This window comes from Anomaloglossus baeobatrachus, chromosome 6, assembly GCF_048569485.1.
Source record: "Anomaloglossus baeobatrachus isolate aAnoBae1 chromosome 6, aAnoBae1.hap1, whole genome shotgun sequence".
NCBI classification, from domain to species: Eukaryota; Metazoa; Chordata; class Amphibia; order Anura; family Aromobatidae; genus Anomaloglossus; species Anomaloglossus baeobatrachus.
Window position 1 is genome coordinate 561336500 of NC_134358.1, and position 27273 is coordinate 561363772.

Here is a 27273-nt window from a genome sequence, read left to right on the forward strand (position 1 = left end):
AGAAACCCCTAGCCTGGGTCCCTCAGAGCCTGCGTCCGTTCTCCAGCCAGACTGCATGTGTATAATGGCTGCCGGCGTCCTGGGGAGCTGCAAGCCTGGGGGCGGGCCTAGGGCGTGCACAGAGAAAAAGCGCGAAGCCTGTGTCCTACTGTGCTCAGTGAGAGGGCTGGAGCATGTAAATCGTGCTCCAGCCCTCGGCGCTGCCGATTGAACAACGTCTCTCCCCTACCCTGATTGACAGGGTGGGGGGCGTTAACGAAGCGGAGCTAGGCCGCAGTAAACCGGGGACTAAAGTTAGAAGCGCCGCCGCCGTAAAAGCGCGGTCGGCGCGTCCCCGGCGCACTACAAGTCGCAGCTGCGCCGCCGCTCCAGGGGCGGTCGGCGCGGCGATCCACACACATAAAGTCCCCCAGTAATCTGCGGGGACTATAAGCCCAGCGCACAGCGCTACAGTCCCCGGCGCACTAGCACACCCAGCAAGTCTGGGGTGTGCGTGGCCTGCCATACGGGGACACAGAGTACCTGAAAGTTGCAGGGCCTTGTCCCTGAACGGCACTCCCGCTCCACATCCAGCAGGTTCTATGGGTCTGTGGATGGAGCCCGGCCTCAGGGCTTGGTGGCCGGTAAGATCCCACTTCCTCAGAGCCCCTCAGGGGGATGGGGAAGGAAAACAGCATGTGGGCTCCAGCCTCCGTACCCGCAATGGGTACCTCAACCTTACAAACCACCAGTGGGGTGAGAAGGGAGCATGCTGGGGGCCCTAGTATGGGCCCTCTTTTCTTCCATCCGATATAGTCAGCAGCTACTGCTGACTAAACAGTGGAGCTATGCGTGGATGTCTGACCTCCTTCGCACAAAGCAGAAAACTGGTGAGCCAGTGATCCCACTGGGGGTGTATAGCCAGAAGGGGAGGGGCCTTACACTTTTTGGTGTAATTGCTTTGTGTGGCCTCCGGAGGCAGTGCTATACACCCAATCGTCTGGGTCTCCCAATGGAGCGCCGAAGAAAAGATGATTCAGATGATGAATCAGGCTCTTACTGCTGGGGACCTGGGATTTTCTCACCTTTTTAATAAGGCACAATTGTGAAGGGTTTGTTGAGAATATTTTTACTGGGGAGTAAATTACAAAGCTGTTTGTTTTAAAAAACAGAAATTTTTTATTTCATAATCTACTTATCGTTTCCAAGGTTACCAGCCACTTTAGCGGTCTTTCAACATTGGCCGGTAACTTTGGGGTGCAGCACTTACAAGCTCTTTGTTATAAAGCTTGTAAGTGCTGCTGCAAGTCTGGCCAGATGGTGTAGTCCCATGCATTGCTGAGCGTAGCAGACAGGCAACTCAAGCATGCCATGGTCTGAACTGTCAATCATCAGGAGCGCACACCTCCCCCATCCCCCAGCAAGGAGAAAGTCAGGTGGAGTAGTGTGCTCCGGATGACAGAACATGGGAAAAGCCCTTTTAGGCCCTGTGCGCACACTGCATTTTTGCCCCGTTTGTGGGTGGAGTTTGTTGTCTTAAATTGCATGCATTACCTTCCGCAGCAAAGTCTATGAGGTTTCGGAAAGACTGTGCGCACGTTGCTTCTTTTTTCATTGCAGTTTTGGTTGCAGAAAAAAACAGCAGCGCGTCACATCTTTTCTGTGTTTTTACATTGAATATACTAAAAAAAACGCATGGGCAAAAATGCACCGAAACGCGGCAAAAGCGCATGCGTTTTTTGATGCGTTTTTCCGCCAGAGGGTGCGCTTTTTGCTGAAGAAACAAAGCTGCAGTGTCCGCATAGCCTAAACGGGGAGTGTCTTGGAATATACACAATTTGAAGGGGGGGGGGGGGGGGGGAAGATGTTTTAAATTGAGAAAACAAAAAAAACCTCACCCTTTGAGTCCCCCAATGTGTCGCCGCTACAACACGGGAAGTCCCAGCTATTAGACACCTGACCACTGCAGCCAATCATCGACTTTAACATCACTTAAAGTCATAGCTAAATACGGTGATTGGCTGCAGCGTTCAGGGGACTGATAAATCGTGTCTTTACCATTTCTGCTATAAGAACCACCCGAGGAGCAGTGGGCATTTCACTGGGCAAGTATGTAACCTATATGTATACGAAGGATCATTGGGAACAGTTGTCAGCCACCCACGTGTGGGGAGGGGTAGGGGCGGCTACGTGTAGGGAGGGGTAGGGGCGGCTACGTGTAGGGAGGGGTAGGGGCGGCTACGTGTAGGGAGGGGTAGGGGCGGCTACGTGTGGGGAGGTGTAGGGGCGGCTACGTGTGGGGAGGGGTAGGGGCGGCTACGTGTAGGGAGGGGTAGGGGCGGCTACGTGTGGGGAGGGGTAGGGGCGGCTACGTGTGGGGAGGGGTAGGGGCGGCTACGTGTGGGGAAGGGTAGGGGCGGCTACGTGTGGGGAAGGGTAGGGGCGGCTACGTGTGGGGAGGGGTAGGGGCGGCTACGTGTGGGGAGGGGTAGGGGCGGCTACGTGTGGGGAGGGGTAGGGGCGGCTACGTGTGGGGAGGGGTAGGGGCGGCTACGTGTGGGGAGGGGTAGGGGCGGCTACGTGTGGGGAGGGGTAGGGGCGGCTACGTGTGGGGAGGGGTAGGGGCGGCTACGTGTGGGGAGGGGTAGGGGCGGCTACGTGTAGGGTGGGGTAGGGGCGGCTACGTGTGGGGAGGGGTAGGGGCGGCTACGTGTGGGGAGGGGTAGGGGCGGCTACGTGTGGGGAGGGGTAGGGGCGGCTACGTGTAGGGAGGGGTAGGGGCGGCTACGTGTGGGGAGGGGTAGGGGCGGCTACGTGTGGGGAGGGGTAGGGGCGGCTACGTGTGGGGAGGGGTAGGGGCGGCTACGTGTGGGGAGGGGTAGGGGCGGCTACGTGTGGGGAGGGGTAGGGGCGGCTACGTGTAGGGAGGTGTAGGGGCGGCTTTAGAGTTTTGTAGATAACCAAAGCGTAGAGCAGCTACGGAAATTCTCTCTATGGAGGACACGGCCTTTCCCATTGGCTTCAATGGAAAAAGTGTAATTCTGCTTTTCTCCTGCGGGTGGTGCTGTAGGGAAAATAGTACATTACAACTGATCGCTGGAAGTTCAATCAGGGGGGACACAGAAAATAAACCCTTAAAGGGGTATTCCCGTCACATCCATCGCAGACCATGAAAGGATGGGGTCAACGAACACAAAAGAGGAGCAAGAAGAGATCTGACTTTATTTAATCACCACCTTTAACATCTCTGCTTGCAGTCATTGAATGCAATCATTCTTTACATGTAGAGGTCTAATGCTGCACACAGCTGAGGGTTTGTTACAGTGCTCTGTGAGCAGCACATCAGCAGTACACACCTCATAGGACTGATACATTGTAACAAACCATTGTCCAGACTGGATACACTGTAACAAACGCTCAGCTGTGAGAAGAGCTCTCTGGATAGAAAGTAGAATGTTTCCATTCACTGACAGCAAGCAATAGAAGTATATTTACACTTCCAGAATCTCAATGGGGATAATAAAGTATTGCTGGCGGATTTCAGCTCTGAAGCCAGCAGAGGTGTAGTGGAATGAAGTCAGAAAGTGGCTCAGCTTTTTGTAACTCAACTTCATCTGGATAGAAATGAAAGTTGGGTAAAGGTGGAGATCCCCTTTAAGAAGTAGAAGCCCAGGACTGGAGGGACAGTAAATTCAGCTCTGGCAGGACACGACCTGGGTGTAACCTCCGACACGGGGGGTACAGGCCAAGCCTGACAACTAGTATGGCCACCATTACAGCTCCCACACTGGTTGTCACAATGTAAACCCGCCAAATGGAATTCAGAGGATTGGTCATTGAGGAAACTGGGAGACGATGGGAGAGCTCCGTCTAATTAATCAACTGATCATCACCAAGAGATAGAGAAAAGTAGCATTTATTTAAGTGATTTTCTCGTAATCCCCGCCGGTCACCTATCCGCAGGAGCGGAGCGCACCGCTATGTTCTGCGGTACCGTAAGGGAAGGAATATGTGCAACCAGCCGCTCTATTCAATTCCCCACTTTGTTGACGTCCAATATCAGAAGGATTCACATCAAAAATAGTCTAAAATATCCCTTTAATGGCGCTTTCCAGGACGTCGATATTGACCTATCTTTAGCAGTAGTATGGGGGGGGGGGGGAACTTAGGCTATGTGCCCACGCTGCGGAAAATGCGTGGATTTTGCCGCGGATTTCTCGCGGAAAAGCCGCGGATTTCCCGAAAATCTGCAGCAGCGGCACTTCCCAGCCATTTCTATGGCTTTTTGGAAATGCTGTGCCCATGCTGCGGATTTTTCCGTGGCGGATTTACCGCGGATTTTGATCCGGAAAAATCTGCAACATGTCAATTATTGTTGCGGATTTTGATCCGGATTTTGGCTTCAGAATTGGGGGAAAAAAAAAAAAAAAATAATCCGCACCAAAATCCGCGGCAAATCCGCACCTTTGAAAAGGTGCGGATTTTGCGGGAAAGCCGCGGAATTTCATGCAGAAAAATCCGCAGCAACATTCTACCGTGGACACATAGCCTTACTCCTGACACCCCCAGCAAAAGGAGCCACACTCCATACATTGTGGGGTCGCCCTGAGAGGCTGCAGTACCGCTCATGGCCACTACTAGATGTACGGTGCTGTGATCATTCCAGTGCACTTTGACCCCATCAATCAGTGAAGTATCCAGAGCTGCAAACCCATCAATCAGTGCAGTATCCAGAGCTGCAAACCCATCAATCAGTGCAGCATCCAGAGCTGAAAACCCATGAGTGCAGTATCCAGAGCTGCAAACCCATCAATCAGTGCAGTATCCAGAGCTGCAAACCCATCAATCAGTCCAGTATCCAGAGCTGCAAACCCAATCAGTCCAGTATCCAGAGCTGCAAACCCATCAATCAGTCCAGTATCCAGAGCTGAAAACCCATGAGTGCAGTATCCAGAGCTACAAACCCATCATTCAGTGCAGTATCCAGAGCTACAAACCCATCAATCAGTGCAGCATCCAGAGCTGCAAACCCATCAATCAGTGCAGTATCTAGAGCTGCAAACGCATCAATCAGTGCAGTATCCAGAGCTGCAAACCCATCATCAGTGCAGTATCCGGAGATGCAAACCCATCATCAGTGCAGTATCTAGAGCTGCAAACCCATCAATCAGTGCAGTATTCAGAGGTGCAAACCCATCAATCAGTGCAGTATCTAGAGCTGCAAACCCATCAATCAGTGCAGCATCCAGAGCTGCAAACCCATCAATCAGTGCAGCATCCAGAGCTGCAAACCCATCAATCAGTGCAGTATCCAGAGCTGCACACCCATCAATCAGTGCAGCATCCAGAGCTGCAAACCCATGAGTGCAGCATCCAGAGCTGCAAACCCATCAATTAGTCCGGTATCCAGAGCTGCAAACCCATCAATCAGTCCAGTATCCAGAGCTGAAAACCCATGAGTGCAGTATCCAGAGCTACAAACCCATCATTCAGTGCAGTATCCAGAGCTACAAACCCATCAATCAGTGCAGCATCCAGAGCTGCAAACCCATCAATCAGTGCAGTATCTAGAGCTGCAAACGCATCAATCAGTGCAGTATCCAGAGCTGCAAACCCATCAATCAGTGCAGTATCCAGAGCTGCAAACCCATCAATCAGTGCAGCATCCAGAGCTGCAAACCCATCAATCAGTGCAGCATCCAGAGCTGCAAACCCATCAATCAGTGCAGTATCCAGAGCTGCAAACCCATCATCAGTGCAGTATCCAGAGCTGCAAACCCATGAGTGCAGCATCCAGAGCTACAAACCCATCAATCAGTGCAGCATCCAGAGCTGCAAACCCATCAATCAGTGCAGTATCCAGAGCTACAAACCCATCAATCAGTGCAGTATCCAGAGCTGCAAACCCATCAATCAGTGCAGTATCCAGAGCTGCAAACCCATCAATCAGTCCAGTATCCAGAGCTGCAAACCCATCAATCAGTCCAGTATCCAGAGCTGAAAACCCATGAGTGCAGTATCCAGAGCTACAAACCCATCAATCAGTGCAGTATCCAGAGCTACAAACCCATCAATCAGTGCAGCATCCAGAGCTGCAAACCCATCAATCAGTGCAGTATCTAGAGCTGCAAACGCATCATCAGTGCAGTATCTAGAGCTGCAAACCCATCAATCAGTGCAGTATCCAGAGCTGCAAACCCATCATCAGTGCAGTATCTAGAGCTACAAACCCATCAATCAGTGCAGTATCCAGAGCTGCAAACCCATCAATCAGTGCAGTATCCAGAGCTGAAAACCCATGAGTGCAGTATCCAGAGCTGCAAACCCATCAATCAGAGCAGCATCCAGAGCTTCAAACCCATCAATCAGTGCAGTATCCAGAGCTGCACACCCATCAATCAGTGCAGCATCCAGAGCTGCAAACCCATGAGTGCAGCATCCAGAGCTACAAACCCAATCAGTACAGTATCCAGAGCTACAAACCCATCAATCAGTGCAGTATCCAGAGCTGCAAACCCATCAATCAGTGCAGTATCCAGAGCTGCAAACCCATCAATCAGTCCAGTATCCAGAGCTGCAAACCCATCAATCAGTCCAGTATCCAGAGCTGAAAACCCATGAGTGCAGTATCCAGAGCTACAAACCCATCAATCAGTGCAGTATCTAGAGCTGCAAACGCATCATCAGTGCAGTATCTAGAGCTACAAACCCATCAATCAGTGCAGTATCCAGAGCTGCAAACCCATCAATCAGTGCAGTATCCAGAGCTACAAACCCATCAATCAGTGCAGTATCCAGAGCTGCAAACGCATCAATCAGTGCAGTATCCAGAGCTGCAAACCCATCATCAGTGCAGTATCTAGAGCTACAAACCCATCAATCAGTGCAGTATCCGGAGATGCAAACCCATCAATCAGTGCAGTATCCAGAGCTGCAAACCCATCATCAGTGCAGTATCCAGAGCTGCAAACCCATCAATCAGTGCAGTATCCGGAGATGCAAACCCATCAATCAGTGCAGTATCCAGAGCTGCAAACCCATCAATCAGTGCAGTATCCAGAGCTGCAAACCCATCATCAGTGCAGTATCCAGAGCTGCAAACCCATCATGCAGTATCAGAGCTGCCAGTATCAGAGCTGCAAACACATCAGTGCAGTATCAGTGCAGTATCCAGAGCTGCAAACCCATCAATCAGTTGCAGAGTATCCAGAGCTGCAAACCCAATCAGATCAGGTCCAGAGCTGCAAACCCATCAATCAGTGCAGTATCTGGACCTCATCAATCTGTTAAATGACCCTTCTGGTTTTTAGTGGGGGGGAGGGGGGGGGGGGGGGGGGGGTGGGGGGGGGGGGGGAGAAACCCCATTTAATGGTAACTGACTAGTTTTGCTGCAGGCTCTTCCTGTAACCATATTGCGGTATTATCAGGTGCAGCGGCCATTCACAAGTCTAGGAAATCTAAGTGATAACTAATGCAGGGAAAGAAATTGCACTTCTATTAATCATCACCCAGATTTCCCAGGAACAGACATGCATCGGTGTGGGGGTACGGTCCCTTATTAGATAGGGGGTGGCGGTGGAATGAGCAGATCTGGTGCCGCAGCAGGTGGTCACACTTTGGTCAGTTTTCACAATGCTGCTAAACGTCCTTCCCTCTTGTCGAGCTGGGACTTGTAGTTCTACAGCAGCAGGATGTAAGTTTCCATGTCCACACTGTAGAGCGTCACAGGCGAGCAGTGGTCCGATCATTGTTCGGCTCCCCCCTGTGCGTCCGGATGGATTGGATCAATTGGGGTTTCTTTTGAGGTCGCAGAAGTCACAGTCTCTTCTGTGGGAGAGTCGGACTCTCTTAATTTGGAAGCTTCACTGTCCTCCTTATCCTCCTCCTGTAAATCAGCAGATTTCAGCTCTGGAAAAAAAATAAAATAATGTTAAGATTATATCTGATTCCAATTAGAAGGTGTAAAAATCTGCAGCGCAACAACAGTAACACGCAGTAATGTGCGCCACCATGTGGATATAACTGGGATGGCAGCATTATTATAGTTATATTCTTGTACATAGTGACAGTATTATAGTAGTTATATTCTTGTACATAGGGGGCAGTATTATAGTAGTTATATTCTTGTACATAGGAGCAGTATTATAGTAGTTATATTCTTGTACATAGGAGCAGTATTATAGTAGTCATATTCTTGTACATAGGGGCAGTATTATAGTAGTCATATTCTTGTACATAGGGGCAGTATTATAGTAGTTATATTCTTGTACATAGGAGCAGTATTATAGTAGTCATATTCTTGTACATAGGAGCAGTATTATAGTAGTTATATTCTTGTACATAGGAGCAGTATTATAGTAGTTATATTCTTGTACATAGGAGCAGTATTATAGTAGTTATATTCTTGTACATAGGAGCAGTATTATAGTAGTCATATTCTTGTACATAGGGGCAGTATTATAGTAGTCATATTCTTGTACATAGGGAGCAGTATTATAGTAGTTATATTCTTGTACATAGGAGCAGTATTATAGTAGTTATATTCTTGTACATAGGGGACAGTATTATAGTAGTTATATTCTTGTACATAGGGGCAGTATTATAGTAGTTATATTCTTGTACATAGGAGCAGTATTATAGTAGTTATATTCTTATACATAGGAGCAGTATTATAGTAGTTATATTTTTGTATATAGGGGCAGTATTATGGTAGTTATATTCTTGTACAAAGGGGACAGTATTATAGTAGTTATATTCTTGTACATAGAGGTAGTATTATAGTAGTCATATTCTTATACATAGGAGCAGTATTATAGTAGTTATATTTTTGTATATAGGGGCAGTATTATGGTAGTTATATTCTTGTATATAGGGGCAGTATTATAGTAGTTATATTCTTGTACATAGGAGCAGTATCATAGTAGTTATATTTTTGTATATAGGGGGCAGTATTATAGTAGTTATATTCTTATACATAGGAGCAGTATTATAGTAGTTATATTTTTGTATATAGGGGCAGTATTATGGTAGTTATATTCTTGTATATAGGGGCAGTATTATAGTAGTTATATTCTTGTACATAGGAGCAGTATCATAGTAGTTATATTTTTGTATATAGGGGCAGTAGTATAATAGTTATATTCTTGTACATAGGGGAGAAGTATTATAGTAGTTATATTCTTATACATAGGAGCAGTTTTATAGTAGTTATATACTTGTATATAGGGGGCAGTATTATAGTAGTTATATTCTTGTACATAGAGGCAGTATTATAGTAGTTATATTCTTGTACATAGGAGCAGTATTATAGTAGTTATATACTTGTATATAGGGGGCAGTATTATAGTAGTTATATTCTTGTACATAGGGCGGTATTATAATATTGTGAAGAAGCTTAAACATTTTTAGTGTATATATATATGTACGTTGCTGCTCCCAGGATAAATTGAATATAATTCTTTGCTCCATTGTGCGGTATTATATAAGGAGAGATTATTTCTCCGTCATTATTATTATTATTATTAATAAATCTACAACAGATGAATATTCAGCTCAGACAGTGACACTTTCCCCTTCTTTCCCAGCTATTCGTCCACAGACGTATATAATATAATGACAGCTTTGTGTAAGACCCGGATAATTCCCGTCGTTCTTTACGAGGCTGGAGGCAATTATCCTCCGTATCTCCGGGTAATGGAGGACAATGAGGAGTTCCTGCTGTCCTCCTTTCTCAGCTGTTAAGCGGCAGCTACAAAGACTTCTCCCGCTAAGAAGCCATCGCACAATCTTGTTCTTACAATGTCGGGAAAAATAGAGACGAGGATCAGAGCTGTGTGATGATGGGAGACGCTGAGCGCTGCTCACGCTGCTGCGCCAAGAAAAGGAATCGTGATACGACGGGAGGAGGGCACCGCACAAAAGCCACTACATAAAGGAGCGGGATTTAAAGGGATATGTCGTAACGTAACGATTAGTGGGGTCCAAACTTTGAAAAAAAAAAATTATGATTCTGTTGGTCTTTAATGAATGTTTAAAAGGGTCTTCCACTTTTAATATTTCCTATTAGGGCACCTGGACATCAAAGATGACAATTCCTCACTATTTTAGCAAAGCCCTCACGATGATTGTCCGTACGTTTCAATTGAATGACCAGGATGTAATTCCTTATGTTACCTGTAGAGGTCACTGCAGGGAAAAGCGTATAACCTCAGCTAACCCAAGTGATCACACGTGATCGCGGAGGTTGAGAGAGACAGACCCCTTTTTCCCATCTCATGGGGTCTTCACCTGAAAGACCTCTGCAACATAGAATTATGGTAATATGTGGATCCTAATTGCACACCATTGTAAACATCCCTTTAAATAGATCCTGTTCCCTGCCACAAAATATGTAATAATTTAATCTGGTGTAAGCGCCGCTGTTCTCCTGAATCCGGCGATATTTTATTTTTTTTCCTGCGCCTCTCCGCTCCCTGAGATATGACCCGTTTTTCTCTAATTCTTGTCTTGTTAGCCATGGGGTGTGTGGCCCTCATAAAGACACCCATATATGGTAAGAAGCACTGAGGATCACGCCCCTTTGTTAACAAGACTAGATTTTGTATACAGGGAAGATGGAGCCATATCTCAGGAAGGGAGAGGAGCAGGAACAAAAGAAAAACAGCGCCGGACTCAGGAGAAAAGCGGCATTTAGACCTGGTAAAAATAAATACATGCTAAGGCAAGTGGCAGACCGTCTTTAAAGCACTGTCTATATGTATAGAGTGGATTTTTTCACCACTGGAAACCTGTTTTCTTTCTATCCTGACCTTTTACTTCTCACAGCAGAGGCTTTGGTACTATTAACTCCATAATTGACAATCCAGATTGACCTAAACAGCTGAAATGTAAAATTCCCTCCTGTGCTGACAGGTTTGTTACAATGTATCAGTGTAGGTAAAGGATTTGCTAAACTGGATACAATTGTAACAAACCCTCAGCTGCTCATCGTCTTTCCCCACGGACCTTTCTCGGCCACTTTCTCCTGCCTCCTCTTCTCTTTGGACGCCTCCAGCTGTTGCTTTTCTCGCTTCTCCTTCAGGATTTTGCAGACTTTCTTGTGGGTGAACCAGTGAAGCTTCTGACAGGTCTGGCCGCAGTAGATTACCTGGCGGACGAAAAAACGAGAGGCCTGAAACGCGTGGCGTCAAGTCTCATCATCTCTCTGCTAGAGCTTGCTGGGAGTTGTAGTTCCACAACAGTTTTGGAGAAGACATTGCACTCACAGCAATTTAAGAGGTAGTTGCACTGTAAGACAGGCAGATGGCAGCAAAGGGCAAGCTTCCTCGAAGTCCTGTCTTAAAGGGGTTGTGTCTGTCTAAGGAACTAGTAGCTGGTGTAACCCTCTATTGGGAAAATTAAGTTTATCGGACTTATGAAGAGACCCTAGTGCTCCTTTTATGACTCCCATATAGATCAATGGAACATAACATTTGGAATTGCAACACCCTCCCCCACTCCCAATGATTCCTATGGGGATTACAGCCTCCATAAATAGATGGTGGTGGTAGGAGACCGGTACCGATCCAAGTTGGGAATCCCAAGATTTTCTATGGCCTCGGTCTAATATTGGGGTTAGGGTGACTCTTTATTAAAGGGATTGTCCAGGGATCCAGCATTACAAAAACATAGCTGCTTACGTGCAAAGACAATGCCACAACCGTCCATGGGCTGCACAGAAGAGAAAGGCGTGGCGATTTTTTGGGGAAAAATAGATAGAAATACCAAGAAAAAAAAAAAAGAAAAACAGCTCCATATCCGACCACAGGCAGTGTCCGGTACTGCAGTTCAGCTCTCCTGAAATGAATGAAGGTTATGGTGTGGCGCTGTTTTTGGAAGTGAGCATCCATGTTTTCCTAATAGAATAAGGATTAAAGGAGGTCTTGAGCTAACCGTTAGTAAATCTAGGCCATGTATGCAATTGGATAACATTAATTTATACCCCCTGCCATCGTGAGGAGCAGAGGCGACAATGTGAGAACGTAGCAGTGTGGAGCGGTGTTTCAACCTGGTTTTTACCCATCTGGTGGCATTCATCCCCTTAAAGTTGGGGAGGGGGCTGATGGAAAGTAAAAACACAGCTTAGTTGTCACTTTTAGAATGGAATGCTCCGCCCCTGAGAAGCCTTAATTAGCCAAACTCCACCCCTGCATAAGATCAACGCCAGGAAACGGCACCGGGTACCATCTCCATCCTTAATCTGAATGCTCCACCCATGAGGATCCTTAATTACCCAAACCCCACCCCTGCTTAACATCAACTGGATCGATATCAGGAAACTGCACTGGGTAACATCTCCTAATCTGAATATGCTCCGCCCCTGAGGAGCCTTAATTAAACCAAACTCCACCCCTGAATAAGATCAACTGGATCAATGTCAGAAATCTGCATGGAGTACCATCTCCTAATCTGAATATGCTCCGCCCCTGAGGAGCCTTAATTAACCAAACTCCACCCCTGCATAAGATTAATGCCAAAAAACTGCAGTGTACCAGCTTCATCACTAATCTGAATGCTCCACCCAAGAAGAGCCTTAATTTGCCAAACCCCACCCCTGCCTACAAGCAGATAGATCAATGGCAGCTCAGATTGTGAGACAGTGAGGTCTGGGGGGGGGTGGGGGGAGTGATAAAAGGAAAAGCCCCCTTTTGAGCATCTCTAGCACTGAATGCTCTGCCCCTAGAGGTTTCAGAAAGGGGAAAATGATAGCTTTTTGAGAATCTAGTAATGAGATTAAATGCCTAAAAAAAGCTTAGACTCGTCCCTTGATGTGGCCGCAGAGTAATGAAGGAAGACTCACCAGCTTGCACACAGAGCAGCGTTTATCTGCACCTTTCTCGCCACATGACGTACAAAATTCTGCGTCCACAAAGCCCACCTGTCCGGTAATGGCTTGCGTCAGCACGGAAAACGCTGTGGGGTCAGAACCCTGGAGAAACGAAAAAATATACAATATTACCGCCAAAGTCTTAAGATCATTCAAGACACAGAAATAAGTTCTGCAGTTCTAGGCTTATCCGTAGTATCACATCAGTATTACATTAAGGGGTTAATTGTGGAGTTTTTTTTTTCTATTTCTAGAGCATCCCAAGTAGGGAGGAGAAGCTAGCTACTTCCTACACCACTACTATTACTATTGGCTGACAGGAGGAGCTAACAGAGGAACGACCAGGTGAGAAATTAGCTTTATAACCGCAAATACGGCTTCTAAACGTTTCCAAATCCCAGTAATTCCCCTTACAATTTCCACAGGAGCGATGCTTCGGACCAGCTGCTGTAGGAGTGTGGCCTCACAGTAAGGAAATCTCCGGATGCTTTCCCTTATGAATTTTTCTTGGAAAATGGGAAAGCAGTCGCCGTCTCGACCCTTCAGTAAGCTGAATGAGAACACGGAGAGGAACGACAAAATGATGGAACATGATCATGAGAGATTAGGCATTGGTTAGTAATTATAGACAGGTAATCAAGATTATAAAGAACATAATATTTGGCCCGCCCCCGAGGAGCCAGGGAATATCAGCATCCTCTGCTGCAACCCATGTAAGAGCAACTGACGGTCTTAGGAGCTTCCTTATTAGCCAGAGCTCAAGCTACATTAAGGCTATGTGCGTACGTTGCGTACTAGCCCTGCAGAAATTTCTGCAGCGATCTGAAGAGCACACGTGCGCTTCAAATCGCTGCAGAAACAGTCCGTAGAGAAAAAAAAAAGCCGATTCCATGCGCTCCGCCTGCAGCTCCTGCCATAGACAGAGCAGGAGCTGCCGGCAAAACGCACGGAAGAAGTGACATGTCACTTCTTAGAACGCAGCGCTTCGGGCAGCAGCCAAAGTGCTGCGCTCTAAGACGCCACGTGCGCACGGCCCCTGCATAATCTTCATAGACTGTGCAGGGGACGCAGGACGCATGCAGTTACGCTGCGCTACAAAGCGCAGCGTAACTGCATGTATTTACGCAACGTGCGCACATAGCCTAAAGTGAGACTTGACACAGCGACCCCACCTGCCAAAACCAGACCCGGCCGCCACCAGACCCGGCAGCAACCAGACCCGGCAGCAACCAGACCCGGCAGCAACCAGACCCGGCAGCAACCAGACCCGGCAGCAACCAGACCCGGCAGCAACCAGACCCGGCAGCAACCAGACCCGGCAGCAACCAGACCCGGCAGCAACCAGACCCGGCAGCAACCAGACCCTGCAGCAACCAGACCCTGCAGCAACCAGACCCTGCAGCAACCAGACCCTGCAGCAACCAGACCCTGCAGCAACCAGACCCTGCAGCAACCAGACCCTGCAGCAACCAGACCCTGCAGCAACCAGACCCTGCAGCAACCAGACCCTGCAGCAACCAGACTCTAGTCACAGTCATAACAGCATTCACAATTCATTACCATTTGTAATTTGTACCCATTTATCCTGTTGAGGATGAGGCCATTGTTTTATTTTTGGGGAACCGGGAGGTGATGAAATTCTGACATTTGGAGTAATCTAAGAGATTAAATAGTTTGTGATTGAAGTCAACCCTAATGGCAGCAGTTACTCTTCGGTGCTGGCTGCATAACGCAGCTGTCACCTGCACTGTATGGAGTCTGCTCCGTACAGTTAATGCGCGCATCAACAGTAACTGTACATTTAATTAGGTTAATGCCATCTTCAAAAATGGGTATTGTTGGATAGAACTTGTAAATACAAACAGTAAATTGCAAAAGGGTTTGTTTTAACAAGAACCATCCGACAGTATCTATGTATGAATATGAGAAATATCCCTTTAATACACACGTCATGGGTCATGACAGCTTGTGAAGTGGAATCATCATCAAAGATGGGTCTTCTTCAAAAAGGAAGTCAGCAGAATCGTGATTGCAGCTCTGGAGTCCAGTGTAAATAAAGACCCCATCAAGGTATTTAAAAAGAATAAAAAAAAAAAAGTAAAAAACAGTCAGATCACATACGACTAGACTTATTTATTACTTCATAGCATCTACAATACAAAATGCAACAAGTTTGCAAATTGTCTTGTTTAATCTCCGGTTCTGTGTACACAGCTCCTATGCAGGGCTATCCGTCCGTTCTATAGTACCTTTTAATGAGAACATCCAGCGGATTCTCCTGCTCCTGCAGATGAGCGCTGCACTTCTGGAAGATGCAGCTGATGTAATGCATCTTCATGGCCAGGACCTCGTTCATGTCTCGCTGCTTCATGCACTTCTCACAGATCAGATCCAGCACCGCGCTGCATCTCTTCAGAGCTTCCGGGTCCAACAGCAGCGGATTCTCTTTTATCAAGAAAATGATCTGGAGAACAGAATTTTTTTTTTAAAATTACAGAAATTTTACAGTAACAACTTTAAAGGGTTTGTCCACCTTTGGGGACACTTGACAATTCCTTTAAGCTGGGTTTTCAAGCACCGATTTCTGAACAATCAAATTACATTTACAGATGAAAAAAAATTGGTCTTCGTTACCTGTCGCCACAACAGATATTATCGTCTTCTGCATCTTTTGTGATGATGTTCAAAAACCTCAATCACAATAGAAAATGGATCTAGGAGGGAGGAGGGGGATGCAGCTGCAGTTTCTTTATATCTCTGTGGCTGTCAAAGGGAGGCGGGGGGGGGGGAAACATCTGATTGGCTCAGAGAAAAGCCAACCCCCTCGGTAAGCAGAGAATGAGAAGGATTGCAATTCAAGCTCTTCCCAATGTGTGTTGTACATATAGGTGACACTACGGGTGCAGGTGTGTGGAGCAAGGTGACTGAGGTGCCAATGGGCTGGTATGGCAGACGGGGGCTGCTGCAAACCCCATGGCGGTGCCACTTGTACTCCTGTGAAGCCCAGCCACAGGCTGCAAGTTTAGCAACTGTATATACTGCAATATGTTAGTATTTAGAACAATTGGATGAGAGGTTAAACAAATATATATAGATCAACAAAATTAAATAATACTGTACAATAAGCACCATAAAAAATGTGTTCAGTTGCAGCACCATTATAAAAAGGATCAAAGAATCATATTTACCCCCACATTGTATAAAGAAACCCCCAAAACATTGACTGAATTACATTTTGGGTCACCACATTCTCTATTCTTTTCCTCCCATTTTTCGGTCATTCAAAGAAGGGAATTTTGTTACTTACCGTAAATTCCTTTTCTTCTAGCTCCTATTGGGAGACCCAGACGATTGGGTGTATAGCACTGCCTCCGGAGGCCACACAAAGCAATTACACTAAAAAGTGTAAGGCCCCTCCCCTTCTGGCTATACACCCCCAGTGGGATCACTGGCTCACCAGTTTTAGTGCAAAAGCAAGAACGAGGAAAGCCAATAACTGGTTTAAACAAATTCACTCCGAAGTAACGTCGGAGAACTGAAAACCATTCAACATGAACAACATGTGTACCCGAAAAACCACCAAAAATCCCGAAGGACAACAGGGCGGGTGCTGGGTCTCCCAATAGGAGCTAGAAGAAAAGGAATTTACGGTAAGTAACAAAATTCCCTTCTTCTTCGGCGCTCCATTGGGAGACCCAGACGATTGGGACGTCCAAAAGCTGTCCCTGGGTGGGTAAAGAAATACCTCATGTTAGAGCTGCAAAGACAGCCCTCCCCTACGGGGAGGCAACTGCCGCCTGCAGGACTCTTCTACCTAGGCTGGCGTCCGCCGAAGCATAGGTATGCACCTGATAATGTTTGGTGAAAGTGTGCAGACTCGACCAGGTAGCTGCCTGGCACACCTGTTGAGCCGTAGCCTGGTGTCGTAATGCCCAGGACGCACCCACGGCTCTGGTAGAATGGGCCTTCAGCCCTGATGGAACCGGAAGCCCATCAGAACGGTAGGCTTCAAGAATTGGTTCTTTGATCCATCGAGCCAGGGTGGCCTTGGAAGCCTGCGACCCTTTGCGCTTACCAGCGACAAGGACAAAGAGTGCATCCGAACGGCGCAGGGGCGCCGTGCGAGAAATGTAGATTCTGAGTGCTCTCACCAGATCTAACAAATGTAAATCCTTCTCATAGCGATGAACTGCATGAGGACAAAAAGAAGGCAAAGAGATATCCTGATTAAGATGAAAAGAGGATACCACCTTCGGGAGAAACTCCTGAATGGGTCGCAGCACTACCTTGTCCTGGTGGAAGACCAGGAAGGGAGCCTTGGATGACAGCGCTGCTAGCTCAGACACTCTCCGAAGAGATGTGATCGCTACCAGAAAAGCCACTTTCTGTGATAGTCTAGAAAGTGAAACCTCCCTCAGAGGCTCGAAGGGCGGCTTCTGGAGAGCAACTAGTACCCTGTTCAGATCCCATGGATCTAACGGCCGCTTGTACGGGGGTACGATATGACAAACCCCCTGCAGGAACGTGCGTACCTTAGAAAGTCGTGCTAGACGCTTCTGAAAAAAGACGGATAGCGCCGAGACTTGCCCTTTAAGGGAGCCGAGCGACAAACCTTTTTCTAACCCAGATTGCAGGAAAGAAAGAAAAGTAGGCAATGCAAATGGCCAAGGAGACACTCCCTGAGCAGAGCACCAGGATAAGAATATCCTCCACGTTCTGTGGTAGATCTTAGCGGACGTGGGCTTCCTAGCCTGTCTCATGGTGGCAACGACCCCTTGGGATAAGCCTGAAGACGCTAGGATCCAGGACTCAATGGCCACACAGTCAGGTTCAGGGCCGCAGAATTCCGATGGAAAAACGGCCCTTGGGACAGCAAGTCTGGTCGGTCTGGTAGTGCCCACGGTTGGCCGACCGTGAGATGCCACAGATCCGGATACCACGCCCTCCTTGGCCAGTCTGGGGCGACGAGTATGACGCGGCTGCAGTCGGATCTGATCTTGCGTAGCACCCTGGGCAAGAGTGCCAGAGGTGGAAACACATAAGGGAGCCGGAACTGCGACCAATCTTGCACTAAGGCGTCTGCCGCCAGAGCTCTGTGATCGCGAGACCGTGCCATGAAGGTTGGGACCTTGTTGTTGTGCCGGGACGCCATTAAGTCGACGTCCGGCCTTCCCCAGCGGCGACAGATTTCCTGAAACACGTCCGGGTGAAGGGACCATTCCCCTGCGTCCATGCCCTGGCGACTGAGGAAGTCTGCTTCCCAGTTTTCTACGCCGGGGATGTGAACTGCGGATATGGTGGAGGCCGTGGCTTCCACCCACATCAGAATCCGCCGGACTTCCTGGAAGGCTTGCCGACTGCGTGTCCCCCCTTGGTGGTTGATGTATGCCACCGCTGTGGAGTTGTCCGACTGAATTCGGATCTGCCTTCCTTCCAGCCACTGCTGGAAGGCTAGTAGGGCAAGATACACTGCTCTGATTTCCAGAACATTGATCTGAAGGGTGGACTCCTGCTGGGTCCACGTACCCTGAGCCCTGTGGTGGAGAAAAACTGCTCCCCACCCTGACAGACTCGCGTCTGTCGTGACCACCGCCCAGGATGGTGGTAGGAAGGATCTTCCCTGTGATAATGAGGTGGGAAGAAGCCACCACTGCAGAGAGTCCTTGGCCGTCTGGGAAAGGGAGACGTTCCTGTCCAGGGATGTTGACTTCCCGTCCCATTGGCGGAGAATGTCCCATTGAAGTGGGCGCAGATGAAACTGCGCAAACGGAACCGCCTCCATTGCCGCCACCATCTTCCCCAGGAAGTGCATGAGGCGTCTTAAGGAGTGCGACTGATTTTGAAGGAGAGCCTGCACCCCAGTCTGTAGTGACCGCTGCTTGTCCAGCGGAAGTTTCACTATCGCTGAGAGAGTATGAAACTCCATGCCAAGATACGTCAGTGATTGGGTCGGTAACAGATTTGACTTTGAGAAGTTGATGATCCACCCGAACGTCTGGAGAGTCTCCAGTGCAACGTTCAGGCTGAGTTGGCATGCCTCCTGAGAGGGTGCCTTGACAAGTAGATCGTCTAAGTAAGGGATCACAGAGTGTCCCTGAGAGTGCAAGACTGCTACCACTGCCGCCATGACCTTGGTGAACACCCGTGGGGCTGTCGCCAGACCAAATGGCAGAGCTACGAACTGAAGATGGTCGTCTCCTATCACGAAGCGTAGAAAGCGTTGGTGCTCTGTAGCAATCGGCACGTGGAGATAAGCATCTTTGATGTCTATTGATGCTAGGAAATCTCCTTGAGACATTGAGGCAATGACTGAGCGGAGGGATTCCATCCGGAACCGCCTGGCGTTCACATGCTTGTTGAGCAGTTTTAGGTCCAGAACAGGACGGAATGAGCCGTCCTTTTTTGGCACCACAAAGAGATTGGAGTAAAAACCTTGTCCTTGTTCCCGAAGAGGAACAGGGACCACCACTCCTTCTGCTCTTAGAGAATGCACCGCCTGCAGAAGGGCATCTGCTCGGTCGGGATGTGGGGAAGTTCTGAAGAACCGAGGCGGAGGACGAGAACTGAACTCTATCCTGTACCCGTGAGACAAAATGTCTGTTACCCACCGGTCTTTGACCTGTGGCAGCCAAATGTCGCAAAAGCGGGAGAGCCTGCCACCGACCGAGGATGCGGAGGGAGGCGGCCGAAAGTCATGAGGCAGCCGCTTTGGAAGCGGTGCCTCCGGCTGCTTTCTTGGGGCGTGAGTGAGCCCGCCAGGAATCAGAGCTCCTTTGCTCTTTCTGAGTCCCTTTGGACGAGGCAAACTGGGGCTTGCCCGAGCCTCGAAAGGACCGAAACTTTGACTGCCACCTCCTTTGTTGAGGTTTGCTTGATCTGGGCTGGGGTAAGGAGGAGTCCTTACCTTTGGACTGTTTAATGATTTCCGCCAATTGCTCACCAAACAGTCTGTCTCCAGATAGTGGCAAGCTGGTTAAACATTTTTTAGAAGCAGAATCTGCTTTCCATTCCTTTAACCACAAGGCTCTGCGCAAAACTACAGAGTTGGCGGAAGCCATTGCGGTACGGCTCGTAGAGTCCAGTACCGCACAGACATTTGCGTAGTTAAGGACGCCACTTGCGGCACTGCTGGACGTATGAAAGAGTCCACCTGTGCCAAACCGGCTGAAATAGCTTGGAGCGCCCACACGGCCGCGAATGCTGGAGCAAACGACGCGCCGATAGCTTCATAGACAGATTTCAACCAAAGGTCCATCTGTCTGTCATTGGCATCTTTAAGTGAAGCCCCATCCTCCACTGCAACTATGGATCTAGCTGTAAGCCTGGATATTGGAGGGTCCACTTTTGGACACTGGGTCCAGCGTTTGACCACGTCAGGGGGAAAGGGATAACGTGTATCCTTAAGACGTTTGGAAAAACGCTTGTCCGGATAAGCATGGTGTTTCTGGATTGATGCTCTGAAGTCAGAGTGGTCCAGAAAGGTGCTCAATTTTCGCTTGGGATACAGGAAATGGAATTTCTCCTGCTGGCAGCTGCCTCCTCTGCTGAAGGGGCTGGGGGAGAAATATCCAACAGCCTATTGATGGCCGCTATAAGGTCATTTACCATGGCGTCACCATCTGGCGTATCCAAATTGAGTGCGGCGTCAGGACAAGACTCCTGATCACCCACCTCTGTCTCATCATATAGAGACCCTTCTCGCTGAGACCCTGACCCGCGTGATGAAGTGGAGGGTCTCTCCCAGCGAGCTCGCTTAGGCGGACTGGGACTGTCATCAGAGTCAGAGCCCTCAGCCTGTGATGCCTGAGACCCCCGTGAAGTACGGATTAGTTCCAACCGAGGGGGACCGGGGAACATAGACACAGCAGTGTCCATGGTCTGAGCAACTGGCCTGGACTGCAAGGTCTCCAGGATTTTTGTCATAGTCACAGACATTTTATCAGCAAAGACTGCAAATTCTGTCCCCGTCACCGGGGCAGGGTTCACAGGCGACTCTGCCTGGGCTACCACCACAATAGGCTCTGGCTGACGAAGTGCCACTGGGACTGAACATTGCACACAATGAGAGTCGTTGGAGCCTGCTGGTAGATTAGCCCCACATGCTGCACAAGCAGTGTATACAGCCCGTGCCTTGGCACCCTTGCGTTTTGTGGATGACATGTTGTTGTCTTCCCAGAGCAATATAGGGTATAAGCCAAGAAGCGACCGTACAGTGCAGTATATATCTAGAGATATCTGGTACAGGAAAAAGTACACCAATACACACTGTGGCACAAGAGGGGCCAGCACTAAAGTGCTGCTTACCGCCCGCTAAACGCGGTGTGTGGTCCAGAAATCCCTAGTCTTGGGTCTCCCAGAGCCTGTGTCCGTCCTCCAGCCAGAACTGCATGCAGGAATGGCTGCCGGCGTCCTGTGGAGGGGGGGGCGGGCCCTGGGCGTGCCAGACTAAAAGCGGGAAACCTGTGTCCCACTGTGCCAAGTGAGAGGGCTGGAGCATGTAAATAAGGCTCCAGCCCTCGGCGCTGAGTAAACGTACAGCGTCTCTCCCCTTCCCTGATTGACAGGGAGGGGGCGGGAACGAAGCGGAGCTAGGCCGCAAAAGCCGGGGACTAAATTTATAAGCGCCGCCGCCGTAAAAGCGCGGTCGGCGCTAAGTCCCCGGCGCACTACAAGTCCCAGCCGCGCCGCCGCTCCGAGAGTGGCCGGCGCGGTAGTTCCCATTACATGAAGTCACACAGCTAAGCTGCTGTGACTCAAACCCCAGCGTTACTGTCCCCGGCGCACTAACACACCCAGCAAGTCTGGTGTGTGCGTGCCCGCCTGAACGGGGACACAGAGTACCTGAAAGTTGCAGGGCCTTGTCCCTGAATGGTACACAGCTCCTTATCCATCAGGTTCAACTGGGTCTGTGGATGGAGCCCGGCCTCAGGGCTTGGGGGCCGGTAAGATCCCACTTCCACAGAGCCCCTCAGGGGGATGGGGAAGGAAAGCAGCATGTGGGCTCCAGCCTCCGTACCAGCAATAGGTACCTCAACCTTACGAACCACAAGTGGGGTGAGAAGGGAGCATGCTGGGGGCCCCATATGGGCCCTCTTTTCTTCCATCCGACATAGTCAGCAGCTACTGCTGACTAAACAGTGGAGCTATGCGTGGATGTCTGACCTCCTTCGCACAAAGCAGAAAACTGGTGAGCCAGTGATCCCACTGGGGGTGTATAGCCAGAAGGGGAGGGGCCTTACACTTTTTAGTGTAATTGCTTTGTGTGGCCTCCGGAGGCAGTGCTATACACCCAATCGTCTGGGTCTCCCAATGGAGCGCCGAAGAAACTAAAACTTGTCGCAGAAGAAAGCAGCACGGATACGGCGATGGCAAAGCAAAAAAGGTTTATGGCTCTTGATAACCAAAAATAAAAAAAACCAAAAACACAAAAGCAAAGAAAAAAATTAATAAATACAATAAACCCGATGTCTAGTCCACAGCAGCCGGTGACGGGAGCACGACACTGTAACATATACAGGATTGACCCCACAACAAACAGAACATCGAGTTTTACCTTGACGGGGTGGAGGTTGGTGGTGGTGATGACCTTGTGTAAGGGTCCGGCGAGTTTCACAGGTAACTTTGGTTCTGTGTTTAGTCCTTGTGGTTTGGTGTAATAATCCAACTTCTCACGTGGAAAAAAATTGTTAATGACAGTGACACAATCATGCTGGCCTGGAAGATAAAGGCAGAAAAAAAAAGTCCGATAGTCACATCCAGACTAAAGGGGTGATACTTATGTATATGAGGTTCCCATGATCGAATCTGCAGCCACCACTAGGGGGAGCTCCCTGTATACAGAGATATATGATAAGATCCTGTCTGCAGTCACCACTAGGGGGAGCTCCCTGTATACAGAGATACATGATAAGATCCTGTCTGCAGTCACCACTAGGGGGAGCTCCCTGTATACAGAGATATATGATAAGATCCTGTCTGCAGTCACCACTAGGGGGAGCTCCCTGTATACAGAGACACATGATAAGATCCTGTCTGCAGTCACCACTAGGGGGAGCTCCCTGTATACAGAGATATATGATAAGATCCTGTCTGCAGTCACCACTAGGGGGAGCTCCCTGTATACAGAGACACATGATAAGATCCTGTCTGCAGTCACCACTAGGGGGAGCTCCCTGTATACAGAGATACATGATAAGATCCTGTCTGCAGTCACCACTAGGGGGAGCTCCCTGTATACAGAGATACATGATAAGATCCTGTCTGCAGCCACCACTAGGGGGAGCTCCCTGTATACAGAGATACATGATAAGATCCTGTCTGCAGCCACCACTATTGGGAGCTCCCTGTATACAGAGATACATGATAAGATTCTGTCTGCAGCCACCACTAGGGGGAGCTCCCTGTATACAGAGATACATGATAAGCTCCTGTCTGCAGTCACCACTAGGGGGCTCTCCCTGTATACAGAGATACATGATAAGATCCTGTCTGCAGTCACCACTAGGGGGAGCTCCCTGTATACAGAGATACATGATAAGATCCTGTCTGCAGCCACCACTAGGGGGAGGTCCCTGTATACAGAGATACATGATAAGATCCTGTCTGCAGCCACCACTAGGGGGAGGTCCCTGTATACAGAGATACATGATAAGATCCTGTCTGCAGCCACCACTAGGGACTAGGGGGAGCTCCCTGTATACAGAGATACATGATAAGATCCTGTCTGCAGCCACCACTAGGGGGCTCTCCCTGTATACAGAGATACATGATAAGATCCTGTCTGCAGCCACCACTAGGGGGAGCTCCCTGTATACAGAGATACATGATAAGATCCTGTCTGCAGTCACCACTAGGGGGCTCTCCCTGTATACAGAGATACATGATATTTAATGAAAAATAAAAGTAAAAATCAGAAGAACATTATTAAAAGCAACATTAAAAGGTTTTACCTACAAAAGCTGCCATTTGTGCGGCCGTCCTGCCAACAGAATTGACCACGTCGGTGTCGGCTCCGGCCTCTAACAACATCCAGACGATTTCTTTTTTGCCTAGGACACAAACATTTATGTGATTACCTCCAAAATGTGACAAGTGTCAAGCTGGAAACGTGTGGGGCATCGGTGGTCTCAGGTGCGGAGTGTACGAGGACCAACACCATTATCAGTCCCAGCTACATAACAATAACCTGCTAACACAGCTACATAACAATAACCTAATGATTCCGTGGCCCCAAAATCCAGAGCCAGGATCCCTTTAACAATGGCTTATCTGGTCAGAATGAATACGTCTGCAACTTTTTAATGCACTTTGTGCGTTTCGATTTTTCACCACTTACAATATCTCCGCTTGCAGTCAGTGAATGAAGACAAGCCTGTTTACATTCAGGGTCTAACCCTGTCCTGCTCGCACAGCGACTTTTGGGGTCTTCTATGTCATTGATGGCGGAGTGTCCCTTTACCGTATATTTAGTATCTATATCTGCCCATATAGACACCGGATCATTCCCAGCTGCTGCGCTCTGAATAGTCGCTGCACGTCACATCCAGGCCCAAGAACTCTGACTAATCAGATAATGGGGCCGGCAGTGTCAGTGCGCCGCTTCACAGAGCAACCATTATACGCAGGAACACGGGATAATCATCCACTAAGTGATCTGTGGGCGGAGAAGATGCTAAATCTGAAAACACCCACATCTCCGCAGTAGTTTCATTTTTTCCCCCCTTTAAATCAATAGAACATGTAAAAACAAAACCCCATGTAATACGGTATATAGCAAAATCTTTATTTCCCCTGCTGGACTGATCCTTTTCTGCTCAATATTTTAAAATTTACGACTAAAATCTGTCTTCGGTGTATACAGACACTCCCATTACAGAGATCGGAAATGACAGTTGGTGTTTATAAAGTTCTATGGAGAAATGTAACTGTCGTCTCTAGCTCCTCCCTCCTCTTCGTAGACTTTTATAGGCACCAACTGTCATCTCCTCTCCCAGTAGTGACGAGAACTGTCTTCACAGAACACAGATTTTACCCATGAATTGAGAGCGTGAAAGATCAGTCCAGAAAGAAAAAAAAAAAACAAAAAAAGAAAACAGATTCTGCCGTTAAGATATATGGCAAAGTTTTTTATTTTTATCTGTATTATTTATTTAGTAAATAAAGGAGTAATCATTATTTGAATTTTAAACTTAAGAAAAGTATGTATAGGGTATGAATACTTTTGCAACCAATTTTTTTCTGGTTCTGGTATAAAAAAAAAAAAAATTACATGGGTTTTTAAAAAAAAAAAAAAGTGTCATTTAACTCCAAAAGTGCGCAGTTACATTAGCGGGTCCGATACCTGACAGGCAGGCGAACATCAGCGCGGTGTAGCCGTGCTCGTGCTCGTTGCAGTTGACGTCGGCTCCGTGTTGTAAGAACAGTTTGCACATCTCCTCCTTCCCCTTGTAGGCCGCGTGCATCAGGGGGGTCATTCCATGCTGGGGAAAAAAAACAAAACAAATGGGAAACCTATTCTAATGACAGAAGGGCGGTGCCTCTATAGAAAACAAAACACTAAAAAGTTGGGAAACTTTGCAAACGTTATACTGCACTCTGGCCGATATGGGACATTACGGCTGACCTTATACTGGGGGCACTCTGGCCGATATGGGACATTACGGCTGACCTTATACTGGGGGCACTCTGGCCGATATGGGACATTACGGCTGACCTTATACTGGGGGCACTCTGGCCGATATGGGACATTACGGCTGACCTTATACTGGGGGCACTCTGGCCAGTATGGGACATTACGGCTGACCTTATACTGGGGGCACTCTGGCCAGTATGGGACATTACGACTGACCTTATACTGGGGGCACTCTGGCCAGTATGGGACATTACGGCTGACCTTATACTGGGGGCACTCTGGCCGCTATGGGACATTACGGCTGACCTTATACTGGGGGCACTCTGGCCAGTATGGGACATTACGGCTGACCTTATACTGGGGGCACTCTGGCCGATATGGGACATTACGGCTGACCTTATACTGGGGGCACTCTGGCCGATATGGGACATTACGGCTGACCTTATACTGGGGGCACTCTGGCCGATATGGGACATTACGGCTGACCTTATACTGGGGGCACTCTGGCCGATATGGGACATTACGGCTGACCTTATACTGGGGGCACTCTGGCCGATATGGGACATTACGGCTGACCTTATACTGGGGGCACTCTGGCCGATATGGGACATTACGGCTGACCTTATACTGGGGGCACTCTGGCCGATATGGGACATTACGGCTGACCTTATACTGGGGGCACTCTGGCCGATATGGGACATTACGGCTGACCTTATACTGGGGGCACTCTGGCCAGTATGGGACATTACGGCTGACCTTATACTGGGGGCACTCTGGCCAGTATGGGACATTACGGCTGACCTTATACTGGGGGCACTCTGGCCGATATGGGACATTACGGCTGACCTTATACTGGGGGCACTCTGGCCAGTATGGGACATTACGGCTGACCATATACTGGGGGCACTCTGGCCAGTATGGGACATTACGGCTGACCTTATACTGGGGGCACTCTGGCCGATATGGGACATTACGGCTGACCTTATACTGGGGGCACTCTGGCCAGTATGGGACATTACGGCTGACCTTATACTGGGGGCACTCTGGCCAGTATGGGACATTACGGCTGACCTTATACTGGGGGCACTCTGGCCGATATGGGACATTACGGCTGACCTTATACTGGGGGCACTCTGGCCAGTATGGGACATTACGACTGACCTTATACTGGGGGCACTCTGGCCAGTATGGGACATTACGGCTGACCTTATACTGGGGGCACTCTGGCCAGTATGGGACATTACGACTGACCTTATACTGGGGGCACTCTGGCCAGTATGGGACATTACGGCTGACCTTATACTGGGGGCACTCTGGCCGCTATGGGACATTACGGCTGACCTTATACTGGGGGCACTCTGGCCAGTATGGGACATTACGGCTGACCTTATACTGGGGGCACTCTGGCCAGTATGGGACATTACGGCTGACCTTATACTGGGGGCACTCTGGCCGATATGGGACATTACGGCTGACCATATACTGGGGGCACTCTGGCCGATATGGGACATTACGGCTGACCTTATACTGGGGGCACTCTGGCCGATATGGGACATTACGGCTGACCTTATACTGGGGGCACTCTGGCCGATATGGGACATTACGGCTGACCTTATACTGGGGGCACTCTGGCCGATATGGGACATTACGGCTGACCTTATACTGGGGGCACTCTGGCCGATATGGGACATTACGGCTGACCTTATACTGGGGGCACTCTGGCCGATATGGGACATTACGGCTGACCTTATACTGGGGGGCACTCTGGCCGATATGGGACATTACGGCTGACCTTATA

The 27273-nt window shown here is 48.8% G+C and overlaps 1 protein-coding gene across 1 annotated transcript in view; it reads right to left on the reverse strand.

Annotated features, from left to right (window-relative positions):
• Nucleotides 1–7339: 7339 nt before the first annotated feature.
• ANKMY2 (ankyrin repeat and MYND domain containing 2) overlaps nucleotides 7340–27273 on the reverse strand; it is a 42623-nt gene continuing 22689 nt past the window's right edge. Inside the window, exons 3-10 of the mRNA XM_075315727.1 lie at nucleotides 25185–25323; nucleotides 23794–23892; nucleotides 22398–22558; nucleotides 15094–15308; nucleotides 13259–13394; nucleotides 12818–12946; nucleotides 10984–11125; nucleotides 7340–7887 (exon numbers count right to left, since the gene is read on the reverse strand). Of these exons, the coding sequence (XP_075171842.1) occupies nucleotides 7724–7887; nucleotides 10984–11125; nucleotides 12818–12946; nucleotides 13259–13394; nucleotides 15094–15308; nucleotides 22398–22558; nucleotides 23794–23892; nucleotides 25185–25323 (1185 nt within the window). The 3' untranslated portion in view covers nucleotides 7340–7723. The remainder of the gene's footprint in view (nucleotides 7888–10983; nucleotides 11126–12817; nucleotides 12947–13258; nucleotides 13395–15093; nucleotides 15309–22397; nucleotides 22559–23793; nucleotides 23893–25184; nucleotides 25324–27273) is intronic.